The sequence below is a fragment of the Scleropages formosus genome, chromosome 3, assembly GCF_900964775.1.
Source record: "Scleropages formosus chromosome 3, fSclFor1.1, whole genome shotgun sequence".
NCBI classification, from domain to species: Eukaryota; Metazoa; Chordata; class Actinopteri; order Osteoglossiformes; family Osteoglossidae; genus Scleropages; species Scleropages formosus.
The window spans coordinates 17,554,841-17,573,591 of NC_041808.1; the positions used below are offsets into that span (position 1 = coordinate 17,554,841).

Sequence of the window (18,751 nt, forward strand, 5' to 3'; positions counted from 1 at the left end):
AATTAGTTCAATACTAATTTGTCCCTGATGCAGGTGTACCATCGCCTGTGACCTTACGGTTCAAATTCCAAAAAAGTTTTACCCATGAAAAAGGTAATAAACCTAAATTATACTAAATAAGTACATTTATTTGGATAAAAGTGCCTGCTAAGCAAATAAAAATGAACTTGTTCTCCTCAGATAATGCTGATGTTACTTCTTAAAGCTGAAGAAAAAACTGTCTGCAAACTTCTCCACAACTAAAAAAAATAATTTATTTTCAGTGATCTGAAGTTCCTCAGAATTTTGACAAGACATGAGCTCAATAATTACCTGTCAAAGCAATAGCTAGCAGATTTGAAGCCACAGAAGTCACAATGCAATATATATATATATTATATATATATATATATATATTTGTACTAGTTCAAATTTTCAAGTGGTTTTGATTTCTTTTGTGTAAGGATATGTAAGAAAAAAATGTTACAGCATAAAAGTATAGAAAGTATAAAGTAAGGAATGAGTCAGCTTTATACGTGCAATACCAAAAATATTTCTGTAATGTTAGTGATTTAGGACTTCAAGCATTTTACACACTGGATTGGTTTTGTAACTATTTCACTCAGTAAAAAATTTAACTTTTCAAAGAAATAGTGACATTTATTAAATTTCCAAAAACTGAATTTCAGTCATATGGTTCAACCAAGGATGGCTCTCTACTAGTATAGGTGCCTTTGTGACACCCGGAACACTAAATGTCTCACCTTTTAATATGAATACTTTCATTTTAGTTATCACTACTGAGTACTACTAAAAGGAGCTAACAGTATGTACATACAGCAGAAAACATAAACTAGATACAGCACAGTAATTTATACATTCATCTGTAATATACAACATAGTATGTTTTAGTGGTTTCACCATTAGAGATGACGTGAACCCTAACTGATAAATATACTCTGCCTTTTCCATGTGATGACAAAAAATAAAGATATTTGTTTTGTAGCCCATTTGGACAACTGTTGTTCCACATTTATTGAGCCCAATTTCTGCAACTCTGACTCATCAGTCACTGCTGAGCGAAGCAGCTTTCGGAGGCAGGAAGGAAACACCGATCTCTTTCCATCACAAACAGACATGAGCAGCATCCCACTTTCCCTCTGAACAGCCGTGGTGCTGCAGAGCTTTCAGAAAAATTTTATGTGCAGCAGACAGTTCAAAATGTTATAAATGTGATTTGATGAATTTCAATTTGACCATGTAATGAAACTGCCTAAAAGGGGTCGAAATCTGAATTATAAAACACGACTTTTGGGGGAGGGGGTTACTGCAAGTCATCTATGGAAAGGAAAGGTAGTATTATATATTTATATTTATGACCACTCTTCCTATAGTTGTGAAATAAAACAGAGTAACATGATAAATATATTTACTTTAAAGCATGTAGTCAACATAAGCTGAACCTGCGATTTTTAAGTTCAGCTTAGAAGTGTATAACTTTGAAATAAGATGGTTTCTTAGGTTGACAGATTTTACATTAAGTATTTAACCAATTTTGAAGGTATGTACAATTTGTAATTTGTTATTGTAACTTCATTAAATGTAGTAAAAATTAAAAGATGCTTAAACTGCTGAAAAAGAATTATTCAACAGAAATTAATGATAAAATATAGCTCAAGAAACATTTGCGAAAACATAATTCTTTAATTTATAGACTGCACTTAAAATGAACTTTATTTGGATATTAACAAACTGATTAAATAGTTATTTTAAGGTGAATATTTTGTTTTTAACCTTTCACAAACAACCAGCAAACTGTATAAAAGAAAGGTGCCACAGCAAATATTGCAGTAACATCTGCTGAAAGCTAAAAGATTTTCTTCTTACAGTATACTCACTCTGTATTTTTTACAAATACTTATAAAAATATTCATAGCAAACAACAACAAGAAACAAGTACTATCGGTATAGATGTTAGCGAATATCAATTACATTTAGATGTCCTGTGAGGTCTTGGTTACAACAGAGACAGCGCAAATACAGTAGAGTATACTGTTGTTACCAAGTGAGAACACTGAAGCGACATGCTGAGTTAGAAGTTAAATTAAAAAAAGGCAATTATTCAGAAATCTCCAGAACCATTTATGTTTTTATATGGGTTACACAAGTCATTGGATATGGAAATTGCACTGTCTAGAAATGATTTTCCAAGCAAAACCCTTGTTCAGTGTCCCACATTGTTTCTAACAAGTATTCAGCATTGTTACTTCTCCTGTATCAAGATGAAAGCGAGGCTGAAAAGCCAACCATTGAGTGTGAAAATATTCCAGATCTTTACTCCTTATAGTAATCAGACCATTGTCAGGTACAGTAACTTCAGAATGGTCCTGGTCAGGCTTGTGCACTCATCTTTATTAACTACAAAGTTTGGTCGCCTCATATTCCATCGAGTTTGGTTGCTTGGCACTAAAAGCCTGCAGCGCAGATAATATTCGTACCACCTCAGAGGCAGACAATTTGAGACGGTGTCGTAGCAAGCAAGAAAATAAGTCCAACTGCTGTGGGCCAGGCGGCGACAGCCGATTGACACGGTCTCGTATTTCTACCAACTGGAGCAAAGCAGAGTCCTGGGATCCCTGAGTGTACGGATAGTCCAGTTGCAGAATCAGATCCTGAATTGCTTCTGGGTCAAAGTGCATACTGTAACCAAACAGCTGCATGCTGTTTATTTTCATGTAGCCCAGGTTCTGAGACGGCTCCATGACCTCCAGTGGCTCGAAATAGACAGTGCCGTTCCCCTGGGCTGATGTCGCTTTGATGCGGCTCCTCAGGTAGAAGTGAACCGTCTCAAAGAAGCTTTTCCACTTGTTTCCCAAAGTCAACGTCCAATTGTAGCAGTCAAGAGGAATGTCCAGCTTAGTCCTTTCCCAGTCTGGATAGTTGTTCTGATTGATTGGCATGATCCAGCTCTCAGAATGACTGCCACCAAAAGGGTTAATGTAGACAGACAACAATGGCTCCAGGGTGCTGTTCTTCGTAAGGCAGATCTGGAGGGAGATCCCCAGGAGCATGTGGACATGATTGGACTTGTACTTGTTGCTCTTCAGTGTGAGCAGCATCCTCTTCCTCCAGGAGGGGTCAAACCAGTGGTTGAGTCTCACATCGTTGCTGATGAAGATGGCATGCACTACAATGCGGCTGTCACGACGCTGGAGCAGGTATCTCATCTCCAGGTCCTGGAGGTCAGTCTCAAAGCCAATGTAGTGGTCCGTGGAATCTGGAACGGCATGCCGGCAGGAGCCCTGGCTGAGCGTGTAGCCTGTGTTGCAGCTCGCACACCGCGTGCGGTTTTCTGAGGCACAAGAGGTGCACAGGGGTCCATCTCCAACTGTGCATGGAATGACCCCCTGACAACTCAGGTGCTCATAGGGGCAGAGGCAGCTACGCGTCTCTTCTGTGTAGATCCCAATGTGATTGTTCTCGCTGCAGTACATTATGGACAGGATGTAATTCAGCCAGTAGTTGAAAGACCTATGAAAAGCCCACAAAAACACATTTATTTTGTCTATCAATTACTTACATTGATGAACAGTGTAAATGTTGGTAAATTATTGTCCAAGATATCTCTTCATCTATGCATCGCAGTAGAATATACTTCTGTTCTCAGCCTTGAACCTTTATGCTTTCTTACATTCTAGTCCTTTGTATATATGAGTCTGTGAGTACGCAAAATGTATGCAAGTTCATAAGATTCATAAATTTTAATGCAGGGAGCAGCTGTAGTGCACTGGTTACTGCTGCTGTCCTTGGACCCAAAGGTTGCAGGTTTCAGTCTCACCTCCAGCTCTACCACCCTTGAGCAAGGTACTTACCCCAAATTGCTGAGTGAAAAATTACCCAGCTGTATAAATGGGTACATAATTGTAAAGAACTTAATTTTGTAAGTTGCTTTGGAGAAAAGCTAAATGAATAAATGTAATGCAAAATAAACATTCTGAACAGGTAAAGATTGTTTTTCTTGCTAATGGGACTAAAATCATTCTCATTAATATTCCAACATCTTTTTTCAGTGAAAATAACTTCTCTAAACTTTCATTAAAATAATCAAAATGTATTTGCTTTAGTGTAATAAACTTTAACATATGTACAGCGCTAAAAGATTTCGCCAATCAGGAGAGCGAACAGATGTCTGTTCCGCTGTGCGCAACTTTTGGCTCGGTGAGAAAACGGTTCTCTTGTCCTTCAACAAGAGCTATGCCAGAGGAATATGTAAATATCCACAGCTATGGGCTCCCTGGGAGAAGGGAAGTTAGCAGGTGGGTGGTAATGGATTAGATTTCTGCAGCAATTTTCACAGAGAGAGAGGGTGAAAATGTAGTAGAAGAATCCAAATGCATTCATCTGCTGGATATTACCTTCTTTTCCAAGAATTATAACCAAGGAACAATAACAACTGATCTGAATGGGATATAATAAAAAGCAAGGAAGGATGAAACAATGCAAACCTTACATATCTGAAATGGCATCCACAAAAGTGAATCTACTCATCTGACACCATTTTTTGTACCTCCATTCAAATAATATTAGGACAACTGTAACAAAGCTTGTATAATTGGATTCTGGTAGTGTCAGTACAAATACAGTATAGTATCTGACAGAATGTTTATACTCAACTGATGGTGAGGATCTCTGCGCCAGTAGTGATTTCCTCTGTAAAAATGACTTGAAACCGAATGGGAGGTGAAAATGTAAAATAAAATCTCCAAAACCATTGGCATTTTCTGCACAATAACAAGCAAATCTGACTTTACTTAAATGGGATACTGTTATTTAATCGTTCAACACCTCCAATAATGCCAGTCTGTTGCCCAGCTGTTCCCTATTGCCTGGCTGCTGGGAATGAGGCAAAACCAGCACAACATTCTCAGCTTTTTCTGGCAATTTTCAAAACTGCTACACTGTTTCAAAACTTACAACTGTGTGCACCTTATCTGTGTAAATGCTGTGAGACATTTTATAGTTCTTCTGGTTCTGAGAAGGCCACAGGACAAGATGTCTTACCTCTCTTTCTGCATAACTATTTTGGGCTGGGTGCGGCACCTCTTGCTGAGAGCAAAGATCTTGTTGACGACTTTCCGTGCTTTGCTCAGAAGTGAGCCGGCGCCGGTCTCCAGCTGCCTGTAGCGCTGCTGGATGGCTACATCCAGCTTCCAGAAGTATTGCACGGCGGACGTATTCAGAGCATAGAATGTCGGGAGTCTGCTCACAAAAAACTGGAACTCTTCTAGAAAACCAAAAAAAAAGACGAGCAGGCATAGTTTGTTGCTCTTGTCACCATCTTCCATTTTAATTCTTACCCTTGGCTAAGTCTATGCACATCTGTTAAATTCAGTCTCATTGTAACTGTCACCAAAGCCTGACGTAAGGTGACTGTCTTGTGATTACTGTTCTACATTTCCTGAGCTTCAAATGACTTAGTACTTCCATTATCTTCACAAAACTGTTTGTTTTTGCACTCTTTTCATCTGCTGTCTGCCATAAGGCCTCAGTGTGCCAGCTGTGTTACAGAGCTTGCTGCTTTTTACTGGAAAACATGGAAATCAAAAACTGAGCACTACAACCCAACCCACACAGACAAAAAACATTTCAGCTTACTGATGACCAATTTTAGTCTTTCTGGAAGTAACTTCTTAAGGCCCCAGTCACATCTATGAAATGTTTACTAGTTAGTGTCGACTTTAGTGAATAGTTTCTTGAAAAGGGAAACCCATTGATTATCTAGTGTTTTGTGACCACTGCAATCCAAATATCCCCTCAGAGAGCAATAAAACATTCCATTTCGTACTGTTTATTGGTCGTATGCCACAAACTGCCAGTGCCAACACGGGTAAATGGCCAAACCCAAACCCTTGCCTGGATATGGCAGACATGTGAAGTGAAACAGAGCGAGAGTAATAAACGCAAACTCGGTTCTACAAGCCTAGGGAGCCATGAAACTTAACCAGCAGCCAGGGTTGCCACCCTACTGAGGCAAATGAGAGCAAGCTTGTTTTTATCAGTGGTGGTGCCACACATATGCTCAGTAGAAGGGAAACACTTTAAACAAAATCACTGAAGGTTGAGGCCCTCCATATTCTCATTGGAATAAAGTGGAGGAACATATTCCATGCTTTCTACATATATCTTGGTTCACAGAAATGTGAGATGTGCAACTACATTTTTTTATTTATTAAGCACTTACTGACTGTGTAGCAAGATTGCATCAGAATGCCACATATTTCAGATAAAGATGGAAGAGATTAAAAATGCAAATTTAAATAACACTGCAGTCCTAAAGCAGTGAAGTTTTGGTTAAAACACAAATAAAGAAGTGCATGACACAATCAGCTTCATAAAAATAAAGTTTGGCCATACCCGACTCTTCAAACTCCTTGTTGGCCAGAGCCCAGGCTTCTTTAATGTGCAACAGGCTGTCCTCCAAGGCACGGAGGTCCATTGTGGGGCAGTTGCATTGGGGGAACTTCGCACTGCACTGGCACCAACAGTCGTTTCCCTGGCACACAAACTCGCCCTCCGAATTGCAGCCAATGTAACTCAGTGCTGCCTGCACAAATCGACTCCGCAGGTACTCAGGCAAAATGACCTGCAGGCCTATGATAAATGCGAGAAAAATCCATACAGATGATAATTCTGAATCATGATAATCATCTAAGAGGGAAATATACAGAAAATAGTAATTGTATATATTTTTCATATGGATTAATCCTACAAGAGAAACAACAGGAAAAAAAACCCTTTAATTTAAATTGAAAATTTGACAATTTGATTTAAAATCATAATATTGGGCCATTACCTTCATCCTTCATAAATGCCAGAAGATAGCAACTGAAAATATATTAATGGGTCATTTTTGGTGCTGTTAATATATAAAGTTTTCCTGTTCAGAAAACACAGGAAACACACACATTAATAATTTCACTTTAATGGCTCAGACTAGGAAGGAGACAATGGCTTCCAATTCTCCCCACTAACTTAGTTGGGAAGAATGTCTGTGTGAATGCAACAGAAATCTGCAGTATTCTCTGCTAAATCTAAACAGATCTGTTTTACTGTCACCTATGGTCATGACTTGAGCAATTTAACAATTCAATGTAGGAAATATTTTGCTCATTTTTAAAGCTAACACTCTAACAAGGTATTAAATCATACTCAGCTCCTCAATGGCACAGTATTCACAGCACCATTCAGTACGTGTAGGATCTGACTTTGTGTTTGTGCCAGTCCCATTGGTGGCATGCTGGTGCAGTGGATGACGCTTTTGCATCACGGTGTCTGAGCTTTGTGTTCAGGGTCAGGGTCAAATCGGAATCCTAAACCAAATTATGTGTGTATATTTTACATGTTCTTATGTTCATACTCAAAAGAAATAGGTAAAGGTAAACCACTTCCACACCCTCCCTTATGTATCAAAATCACTTAAGCAGCTGGCATGAGTCCACTTTCACTTTAAATAACTTACCTACCCTAAAATCATAGGAAAGTACACTGTTTTCAAAGATTAATAATGAGAAGAACGTGAATACAATGGTAACTGAAGGTGAGCTGCACACACCCTCCACCTCTGTCCCAGCCCATTGATCCTGCCTCATGTTGAAATGCTTGTTGGGTATATGGATTTGGTAATACATCTATTTCTAATATGCATTAAACAAAGACATATAATGATATAAACATTTATAACAAAAATAATTTAATCTACTTGTCTATGGCAGTGGTGCAGTGGGTTGGACTGGGTCCTGCTCTCCCGTGGGCCTGGGGTTTGAGTCCCACTTGGGGTGCCTTGCGGCGGACTGGCGTCCCGTCCTGGGTGTGTCCCCTCCCCCTCTGGCCATACGCCCTGTGTTACCGGGTAGGCTCCGGTTCCCTGCGACCCCGTATGGGACAAGTGGTTCCGAAAATGTATGTGTGTGTGTGTACTTGTCTATGTTTTTGTGTCTATTGCACATAGGTTAGCACATTTGATGTTTTTCACACAAAGCATGTATTTGGCAACTCAAGTCAATTATATACTACAGCCCTGAAGTCAGTAGACTATGTAGTAGACTGATTACTGATCATGCTGACATCCTGATTTCTTAACCAAACCCTATGAAAGAACTAATGCCCTCTAACATTTTAAATGAAAAATTTTAAATGTGCTTTGTTGCAAGTCAGCATAAATAACTACATTTCATTTTTTTGTCCTGTAAAAAGTAAATTTATTGTTTTCAAGTAAGTGCACAATTTCAAAATCCAAATTACAAATACTTATATTTCAAGCATTTCAGTAAATGCATGGGGTGTGGGTTGGATTACTTTTAAACTAGTTAATATTAAAAGCTAACAAATAAAGAATCTAACCTTTATTTTCATTCCTAGTGCCAAGTTCTATAACCATGTGTCAAGGTATGTTGACAGAATAAAATGTTCTAAAGGAATGGAAAAAGTAGACTTGAGCCCCTTAGACTTCAGGTTACTGCAAGGACGTTTTTTTTGGTAAACGCATGTTTGTGAGGTTAGAGATGCGTCATGCTATACTGGGAATTTAATGGGTGAAAGCCAACTGGACTGGCCCATGTCCCATGTTGGTTCATTACCGCCTCAAGGTGAAATGTACTATGAGGAGGACAAGGGCATTTACACCTTGTAACTGAAATAATGCCCTACTTTACTTTGTAAGATGCTGACAATTCATAATAAATAGAAAAATAAATAAATAGTGAGAGAAAGACAGACTACGCAACTAAAATCTAAGTTTTTATCTAATTACAGGTTTGTTATGATAAAGGGGAAACTGCAGCATTAACTTCAAAGACTCAGTCACATTCACCCTTCTTAGTTCATGCTGTAAATAAAACTATAGTCTTAAGATATTAATTCCCAGCATGCAAAACGACAGAATGAGAAGAAACATGCATCAGTGTCTTTAGAAATCTTTGTAAGATTCCTTTGAAAATTGTCTACCTTGTAACTGAATCTTATTTTCGGGGCTCTGAACCAGAACAGAGCTGACAGAATCGAGGTTGTCATAGTTACTGCATCCAAGTGGACCTGTTCTTGTTTCGGTCACCTAAACAGGGAGACAGAGAGCATGGGACAACCTGAAATACAAGAAGTATTCTATCTCATTCACTATATGAAAAAAACACTACCTGAAAATCAAATTAAACAATACAAGTGTACTACTGTCTTTAACATTTATATAGACTAATTATCAGAAGTTGACACAGAAACACAAACAAAAGAAATCTAACTGACAATTTCAGTACCCTTATTAAAAATGTTAAATGCAGGCTATACTTGAATGAAACCTGCTGTGTCAAGAACACCTTTAGAAACTCACACTGCATACTGCAGTTTGAGTATTCACAGGGCTGTAACCTCATCTACTATAATCCAGTTTTATTACATGGTTTTCCAAAAATTGCCTGATTGATATTAGAGAGGCAAACAATCCCATCTGGTCAAAAGCTCTGAGCTTGAAGATGGACATTTCGCATATTATGTGAAGAGGCTGCACTCTGAGTGCCAATACCCTGTTCATATGTATAATGGACAAGGAGTGATGCCACCCTTTCTGTGCATAGCTGAAGTTGTGAATACAGAATTTCCATGCAGCAAAAATCATTTAAAGAAAACCCCCATTTCTTCAATGACATAAAACTAAAGACAGGATGGTCAAAGCATGACCTCTGACTTCACACTGACAAAGCAAGATGAAAAAGGATCTTTCCGCCCCTTTTATCTTTACATTAGTGTCTCCATAACCACTGCTCAGTCGCTCCTCATAAAAGCCTGATTTAAAGCTAGGTAAATCAAGGCTGCGTGTCATTCTGGAAGACAAACTGCCATTTTCTCAGCAAGTACATCGCTCCTTGTCACTAACAAATGATCCAAAAGCAAAATGGAGGCTTCTTCTGCCATTTTTTCCACAGAAATAACACATTTAACCATATAGCCACTCTAAATCAATGACAACCTTGTCCCACATGTGCAAAGAATTCGTTTTGGTGTCATTGTTAGGGTCACAGGAACAACTATGAATAATAAAAAGTAAAATGCAATGTGTCTGCACCAGGTAGTTGATAAGGACATTGTCTTGTAACCTGAATGTTGTCGGTTAAAGTGTCAAAACAGACCCTGCTGTTGTACATAGCCTGAATTTGAAATACATCTGTATAGCAGGGTACAATTTTGCTGTTTGTACCAATTGTTGAGTAATAATTAAAAAGATAATAATCAAGGGTTTAAATAACCAAGCAAAATACAAACCACATCTGAGTTTTAGATTTTTCAATCATAGCAGTACAACCACAGGCACAGAAAAAAAGCCAATATCTGGCAAATATAATTAAAATGTACATGAGCAGGCACAATCCATGATCTAAAAGGCAATCTATTTAATTTTCCACACCATATTAGGGCTGAAGTAACTTCCCAATGAGACATTAGGCGAGAAAGCACAAGTTCAGCAACACTCACTGCCGGCTTGTACGTCCGTTTTATTGGTGCTTCCATGCAATTAATTAAAATCCAAGAAGCCTCTTCGGGGATCGGCAGATTAATTCCTAACTGAGACAGATGTCCGACTTAAAGGGAAAAATTGCTGAATGCAAATATAAGGGAGAGTCTCTTTGCATAGCAATGAGACCAGATGTGCAACAAGGCCCCAGTGGAATATAAGCATATGTTTCATTTTTTATAAAAGAAAAATTATATTTTAAATCTTGGCTATTTCACATTATTTGACCCATCATGGGATAAGGCATAATTGTATAGCTGGTAAGTGTTTGTATATGCTAATATTTAATTATCCATGATGATGTAGCTTTACTAGATCTTGAAATATTATATCACACTACTCTTAAAATGGATGTTCTGTGATATCCTCAGAAAACCCTTTACACCAAGGGCTTAATCATCATGCTCCGCCTAATACATTTAATATGATTTCAAGCCAGTTTCTTTTTGATCATAATTCTATTGCTGCTCTGCTAAAAATGTATTTTTTTTTTTTTTTTACATAATTTCTTCCAACTATGTTACTTCCAACTATACTGATATTTGACTGAAAACTGACAATGATGAGCAAATTCAGGTAATCTGTCTACTATTAATATATACATGGCCTGTAACAATCATATAATATAAAATATACAAAAAATGTACATTCCATGTGCAATGGTTTGTAATTCCTGATTAATGAAGCTGTACGAAATGAAAAATTTAAAAAAGCATTTGCTAAAGGCTAGGCATGTGATTTGTAATTGCTATCCTGTTAAATGTTTCATTTACATTTCTGCTGTATACATTAACCATTAAACGCCTTTGTGGCGAGATGATGTACTATTGTTTGACATCAGCGAAATCAAACATGACATGACCAAATGGTGCTGTCTAATCCCAGGATTCGAGCTGTTTGCTCCAATTCAGGGTTGCTCCCCCACTGGATTCCATCTTCAACTTCTAAGTGTAATAAACCTCAACATGAATGGATGAGTGCCATCATGCTGGAGTTGTAAATCATCATTAAAAGCTCCTATTTACATCTATCGGCACGTTCTAGTCCTCCTTCCTTGTGCCCACCATTACGTGTTATGTTAAAGGACCATTTATTATTGCTAGTGCAGAACACAATCCTCATAACTCTTCCATTCATTAGCATCTGACACCTTGCTAGTATCAGAAACCGCTGACAAATGGGGTTAGCTATCCACAAAATTATTGGAATATGATGAGTAATTGTTGCAGCATTCTGCTTTCCTTTAGTCCCCATAAGAGTGAGCTCTCTTCGTCTATGAGTTTTTAAAAAAAGCATTTAAAACACACAAAACACATGAATACAACTTTTTCTTAGCCTGTTTTCATGCAAGTCCTCATAAATGCAAAACAAATTACAGCTTGTTGATGTAAATATGTCCATTATCTAAACCACCACACAAAAATGCACTGCAATTGTTCCCAATTCATCTCAATTGTTTCTGTTAGTACTGACAGGAGGTCAATGTGCAATACTTCCTAGTTCTGAAATAAATAAAATGGAATATTAAAATAACATAACACGTATTTAAAAGTAAACATCTACTATGTGCATAATCTTGTTCCTGTGTAAAAGAATATACTTTGGGTTCTGCTTTTTAACCATTTTTCTTCTTTGATGGATTGGCTGTTTTATTTATCTTGCTAAAAGTGCTCCATACAAGCACCTGGGTCGATACACTAATCTGCTTCGCTCATTTGAAACAGAGCACACAGTCGGAGTATTCAAAAAGTAGAAGGTTTTAATATTGTATTTTACTGGCTCATGGGGCTATTTTTGTTTTCAGATTTAGCACTCATGACTCCTTGCTTGATTGGAAATGTATCATGATGACAGATACAATTCATCTTTTACAGTGACTCTTATAGGATTCAGAGTTCTTCTCTGGACAGTCATTTAAAAAAAAATCAGGAATATTCAGGAATATTAGAAAGGAAAATTCAGGTTTGAGGGAAAAGGAATTTTCTGAAAAAATATTCTAAATCTGAAAAAATACATTTTACCTTTATAATCTCAAAAGAAAAAAAATGGAGTTTACTTAAACACAGAATGCATTCAGGATAGTTCTCATCCTCAGTTTACTGCCTGACCTCCTATGACCAAATTTATGCATTATCTCAATAAATTTTAATAATCACTTGGACCACTTAGTTTGATATAGATAGTAATAGAGAATATGATAAGATTAACAGAAGCTGAACTGAGATTACACAGACTGTAGCCAGATGGCTTTACAGAAGGGGCAGATGGTGACAGTGGTTGAGGAACTAGATCTGTAGCCAATAGGTTGCTGAATCAGAACCCGTACGAGGTTCTGCAGTTGTACCATTGAAAAAGAGGCTTGACTTGAAAAGTTTAGAAAGTAAAATGTCCAGATTTATAGACAAATGAAACTGTAAGGTAGTATATAGGTTACAGTTTGATGAAAAAGCAATTTATGCCGATTCCTTCTCAAGATTCCTGCAGCTGCCTTTGATCCAGTTCTTCAGCTCATGAACTTCACACTACAAATCCTTTTCCTGACCAGCACATTACCTGCTGCCTAGTATTGTTCATAGCTTTAGACATAAACATCTAATAATAAAGTAATTCAAGGTACTAGATGTGGTGATGACTTTACCTTGATGGCAGTGGAGGCAATCTGAATGTGGTGCAGCTTACGTAGTGTGCTCTCCCTATCAATGAAGTAGGAGGCTGCCAGCTGGTGGAGTGCCTCCAGGGTCACCACTGTGCTGTTGGACTCCCCCAGGTCAGCTCGCCTACTCAGCTTTCTCTTGTCCACAAATATCGTCAAGGACTCCTCTCCTGTTCAACCATAAAAGTAGTAGTAATAGTGATTACTACTGTAGTAGTAATAGTATATGTTGTCCTCTATGCCACACTGTGATCCAGGAGAAACGCTACTTCACTCCGATGTATGTTCTAAACATATTGTGGAAGTGACAATAAAGTTGACTTTGATAAATGGAAAACTGTTTCACAAAGAAAATGGACCCCTTGGCATGGAATTCAGTCCTACCCTTTTAGGGATTCTGTGCAGTCATTAAGTATCCATGAAGGCAAATGTGAAACAGAAAGGTGTATATGGGGTAAGGCCACTGGCCTTCAAACCCAAAAAACACCCAGAATGTCTTTGACTAATCTGCTTTCCAAACTAAACAGAAATATATAAGTATGTAAAGCAGCCCCATGTTACCTCCCAGAGTAGCTGACAGTAGAAAGTGGGTGCCGTATTTCTTGATGATGTTCTCTGTAATCTTTCTGAGGTTGGGCCTGCGTCCCAACATCCTGATGTTCTGCAAGAAGTCAGGGTCCAGTGGGAGGGCCAGGCCATTGTTGTCCTGTCTCTCCAATATCAGGCTGTTGACTTTCCAGCGACCAAACTCCCTTCGAGGTGGCACATAACACAAGTTAAATCCAGCAGCAGTCAACATAAAGGCATTTTAGTGTTTGCATGTTGCTTTATATCAGCTTATGCTGATCCTCATTTGTACTTTAACCTAAAATGTAAGAACATAGAAAACATAGTTGAAATCACTGGAACGGAAAAAGAAAATATACAACAGGGAAACAATGGGTCTACAGGAATGTACTGGATTCACCACTTTTCAACACCACACAGCAACCATTGCAGCCTAAGTTTTCTGTAATGAGGTATGATACAGAAAATGTTCCTGGAGAAACATTCTGAAATACTGACAGAATTGCATGTGGCTCAGATATGTGATTTGTATTTAGAAATCAATGAATCAGCCTTGATGAAAATGCATGGGGATGACTTAATGGGCACTTAATTTTGGAATCTTTAAAATCCAATTGTGTCTCAGTTTTACCCACTTGGCTCTGATCATTCCTACTTCCTGTTTCTAAAGTGAAAAGTCCCTTGACTCACATCAGCAAATGAAAGCCATTTTATATCTGGTGTTCTTTCAAACTTTTACTTGAGGAATTAAATTCAGAAAACAAAAGGCCCTAGTGTCATTTAATTTTTAAAAATGTAAATTAGTATACAAATACTACATTCAATCAATCTTTTGAAGCAAAGCACCCATAAAGTTTATGTATTAAAACAATGACTAAAGTAAAATATTTATTATTATTATACATCTTACAATAATTTGGTACTTAACGTAATATAGTCTTTATTGCTCATCAGAACATTAAAAATTTAACAAAGAAACAGATACACATTATCACTGCCTGAAGCACTGGATGTACGAATGCAAATACAAGTAAAAGTTTATGTGATTAATGAAAAACTGATTTTCTTTCAGTATTGTGTATCCACTAACAATTTAAACATTTATATAAACTACATAACTTAATGGTCTAATAAAGCCTTTACAAGATCCATCCAGATTCTTAACAAAATTATAGAAGACACCAAAGTCCCTAGGCTGAAACAGTCACTACCTAAATCGCCCCAATGAGTTCAATAATAAAAAAAAAAAAAAAACAGAGCGTTTCAGAACAAATTCACTACAGTGCATTTAAATACAGCACAGTAACATTAGGAGACGAGTGCTGGAGCTTGTGGTGTCTCCTGCTGTTAGTTAAAGCAAGTTAATTCATCAGTGGCCAGTCACAATAAAGTGCATCCAGGGACTCCGCAAAGAAGTACCTGACAGCTCTGTGCTGAGACCACGGGAAATGCAGAGCTGAAGTGGACTGCATACACCAGGGGAAACAACTAAGACTGAACTGGAACCTATTTCAAAGCTTAAGGGAACTACGGAAGGGCAATTTTCTATACTGAAGCCTGGTAGAGAAAGAAAAGACTTTCTGAAATGTTGGCATTTTAAACATCCAGGATCTGTGATTTTGTTCAATATCCATCAAAAAGAAAAATACAGTGAAAATCAATAAAATACAGCAACAAAATACACAATACATGAACTGTATCATGGTTAATCTAAACACACCATATAATTTCTCAACTAAGATTTTAACATGAACGTTAAGCGGAATATTACGAGGCAATTGTACCTCTGCTATGTGCTCCCTCATAACAGTTGTCAATTTAAAATGACAGCATTTGTGCTGTATTGTATAGCAACATACCACTACGGATTTGGAAAACTGTCAAAGCAAAGAAAAGCAATTCATGGTCTTCTCTGGAAAAAAAAAAAAAATCCTACTTCCTTGCCAATGTCCTGCTGACATTACGGTTCACACTATTTCAAAAAGGGTGCTGTTTCTGTAAAAACCGGTACAAAACTAGTGGTAAAATATCAGTTAGTATAGCCAGTGGCCAGCACCTCACGTACAGAAGTCTTTTCTGCCTCCCTTCAGGGACCTGATTTGTCATAGTGCTCAAAAGATCAGTGAAATCCCCCCTGCCCATGCAGACTCGCCATGCAGGCTTCACCAGGAACCTCCCGTTTCCTCTCATCACTTGCACACACCTTCTGCAGACGTCTTTATTTTATGCTCATGCGATACCTCATATAATCTAGTGTTTTATGGATTTCTTCTGGAACCATGACAAGGAGATGGAAGCCCTTGAGCATAATCGCTGCCTTCACGAAAGAAATAAAATAAATCTGTCCTCTCCAACACACATTTAATAGAAGAAAGGTTTGCCCTTGTTTCTTAATAAGAGAATAAATTTTAAAAAGTTATAAAGATTCTGTTTAATTTTCCTTCTCCGGTGAAACAAGCACTTAGTATATATGTTACATATATTTACAGCAAGCTGCAGCAAAAACAAATCAGCCAGCTCTACTATCAAAACAGACTCAATTTATTTGCCCTATATAACAGTTTCTACCAATGTGAAATGTATTTAACACTAAATTATTCCATTATCTGATACTAGATTTCTATTTGGTGTAGAATAGCCATATTTTGGAACCCAGCAGGGAGTTCTGGTACTTAATGATATTTGTATGGCTCCTTATTATATCTTTTTTACAATTCCTCATTTTGACTTTTGTTGACTGATTATTGTCGTGTTGGTTTTTAACACGTAAAAAACTCAATGCATACACTGCCACATTCCTTTACAAGCTGTTTTGCATTTTTTTTACATCTCACCACCAGGGGGTGAGCAAGTATTATACCACAATAACTGGTTACTTAATTGTTATCAAGACAAAGGGAAATTCAAGAATTTTAACACTTTCAAAAACATATTAACGGCCCAACATGGCTCTCATCCAACTGTAGCAACACTGGGTGAGCTGGAGGTTCCCGGGGGTCAACAATCTGTGCCTCTAGAGAGCTGGTCAGCAGCTTCAGTGATGCTGTAGGATTCATTGTGTGTGTAGCACCACGTACCTGTAGATCTTGTACTTGGTTGTGTAGCCTTGCTGGTAACGCTCCACGTACTCTGTGAACTCCTGGGAGTGGTGGAAAGGCCCTTTATCGGAAAGGAGCCAGCCGAGGGGATCGGCAACATCGCCAGAGCTTGCCGAGGCGGCCACGACCCAGCGGTGAAGGCTTAGGGTTATGCACACCCATAGAAGCATTAGATAACCCAGTCTAAAAGCGGGATGCCAACAGCTCATGCTTCACCCAGGCATTCCTCATTCTTTCAAAACTCTTCCTGTGACCTGGCATAGAGAAACATAGAGGGGCAAGAAGGGGGGGAGGGATGTCACATTTTAAACTCTGACTGCCATTCACAAGAATATTCAAAACAGACCCCAACATAACACATGATATTAACAGTCTCTTTTGTCGGTGTGCGTACACATTTTAAAACTGTCTTCTGTGTTATGCATTGCTAATTGTAATGCTCAATGAATGACAATCACTGCTGTCACAATCTCAGCACCATCATAAAAGAATACTGTTTATAACATTTAATATTCTGAATATTTAGGTAATATGGCCCACATAAACAACCTTATTCCGGTAAAAAAAAAAAAAAAAAAAAAAAAAAAAAAAACTTAAAAAAAATAATAATTGCAAATAGAAATACGTTAATGTTTTAAATAATTCTTAGGTTTCTTACCTTATTCGGGAAACTGCAGAAATTTCGTGTGTCTTACTGAGGTATTTTTGCCACTCAATCTCTGACGGTATTTATCAAGTACAGTATGTTTTTTTCTGCATTAACCGTAAAAAGTGCAGGGAACAGCAGGAGAGTTCAGTCTACACACGAGTGAATCGCATATGAATGAGTAGGAATAACAGAAAAAAGGGCAAACGTGTTCCGCAGGAGCGCCTTTCGGTTTTCCGCACGGTTTTTACTCCCAGGTGAACACAGATCCGGTAAATCCCGCCCGTTCGGACTCAGCGGACACGGCGCGCGCGGGCAGCTCCGGCAAAACGGCCAGTCTCAGAATCCGACCGTCGTGTGCCAGCGGCGCTCAAGTAAGTTGTTGGAACCGGCTTCTCCGAGGGCACATCTGTTAAACTGTTTTCTTTGTTGGTCGGGCTTCCTCTAAAAGTACGTTTTTCACACGTCGTTTTATTAAAAAATGTTTTGTTATTTCTTTATTTATTTTTTTACTGGGGGAGCACGAGAAAATGCAGACTATCGGTCCCCTCGCACTCCCTTCGTCAGGCACGAGCCTCCGTCGCCGGCCGCCTCGCGCAGACTAGTACTGAATTTATTGGTGCGCGGCGCCCACTTCGTTCCCCATTGGATGGCCGACCGGGAGAGGGGGCGGGGCCTTTGGTGGAAGCGCTGAAGTTGGCCTCGTGAGCAGGTGGCATTCTCAGTCCGAGATTCAGTTTAACCTGTTAAGACTTAAACTGCTTGGGGAATTTTCACTTTTGCCGCTTATTTATTTGGCAGATGCCCTAATCCAGACCAAAGCAATCTGGGGAGCATCAGCTGAAATAAAAGGAGCGCACAGAAGGCATTTAATGCTTCGAACAAATGGAGCAAATTAAATATGGCCTTTTTGAAGTATGAATGAAGCGCATGCCATTCTTATGCAATTCCAGATTTAAACTGTGTTAGTATTAACCTTCATTTAGCTGTCGCCTTTGTCCCAGGTGACTCTCAGAGTTTGACGAGTAACTTTTTTGCAGTTATTTGTACTGTATTAAAGCAGCAGGCTGTTCGTAGTTGACCAGTTCAGGGAAAATACAGTAGATAGATCAATGGTACCACAGCAGAGGTGGGAATCAAACCCAAAAACTTCAGACTGTAAAGTAGCACCTTTAGTTACTATGCCTCCTGCTACCAAAATTATTAAGTGAAAGTAAGTGCTTTATTATAGAATAACTGGCCTCAGA

The 18,751-nt window shown here is 38.4% G+C and overlaps 1 protein-coding gene across 1 annotated transcript; it reads right to left on the reverse strand.

Annotated features, from left to right (window-relative positions):
* Positions 1-1,986: 1,986 nt before the first annotated feature.
* Positions 1,987-18,001, reverse strand: LOC108934958 (BMP/retinoic acid-inducible neural-specific protein 3-like). Its single transcript, XM_018753198.2, has 8 exons — positions 17,517-18,001; positions 16,838-17,112; positions 13,755-13,945; positions 13,179-13,363; positions 8,983-9,088; positions 6,394-6,630; positions 5,041-5,263; positions 1,987-3,510 (listed from the first exon to the last, which is right to left on the reverse strand). The coding sequence occupies exons 2-8, from the start codon at positions 17,065-17,067 to the stop codon at positions 2,394-2,396; spliced, it is 2,289 nt and encodes a 762-aa protein (XP_018608714.2). The 5' UTR covers positions 17,068-17,112; positions 17,517-18,001; the 3' UTR covers positions 1,987-2,393.
* Between the last annotated feature and the right edge of the window lie 750 nt (positions 18,002-18,751).

Coding starts and splice junctions, on each gene's coding strand:
- LOC108934958 (XM_018753198.2), bottom strand. CDS start 17,067: ATGAGCTGTTGGCATCCCGCTTTTAGACTGGGTTATCTAATGCTTCTA. Junction 13,946..16,837: donor ACCAAGTACAAGATCTACAG/GTACGTGGTGCT, acceptor GCCACCTCGAAG/GGAGTTTGGTCGCTGGAAAG. Junction 13,364..13,754: donor ACTGTCAGCTACTCTGGGAG/GTAACATGGGGC, acceptor ATGGTTGAACAG/GAGAGGAGTCCTTGACGATA.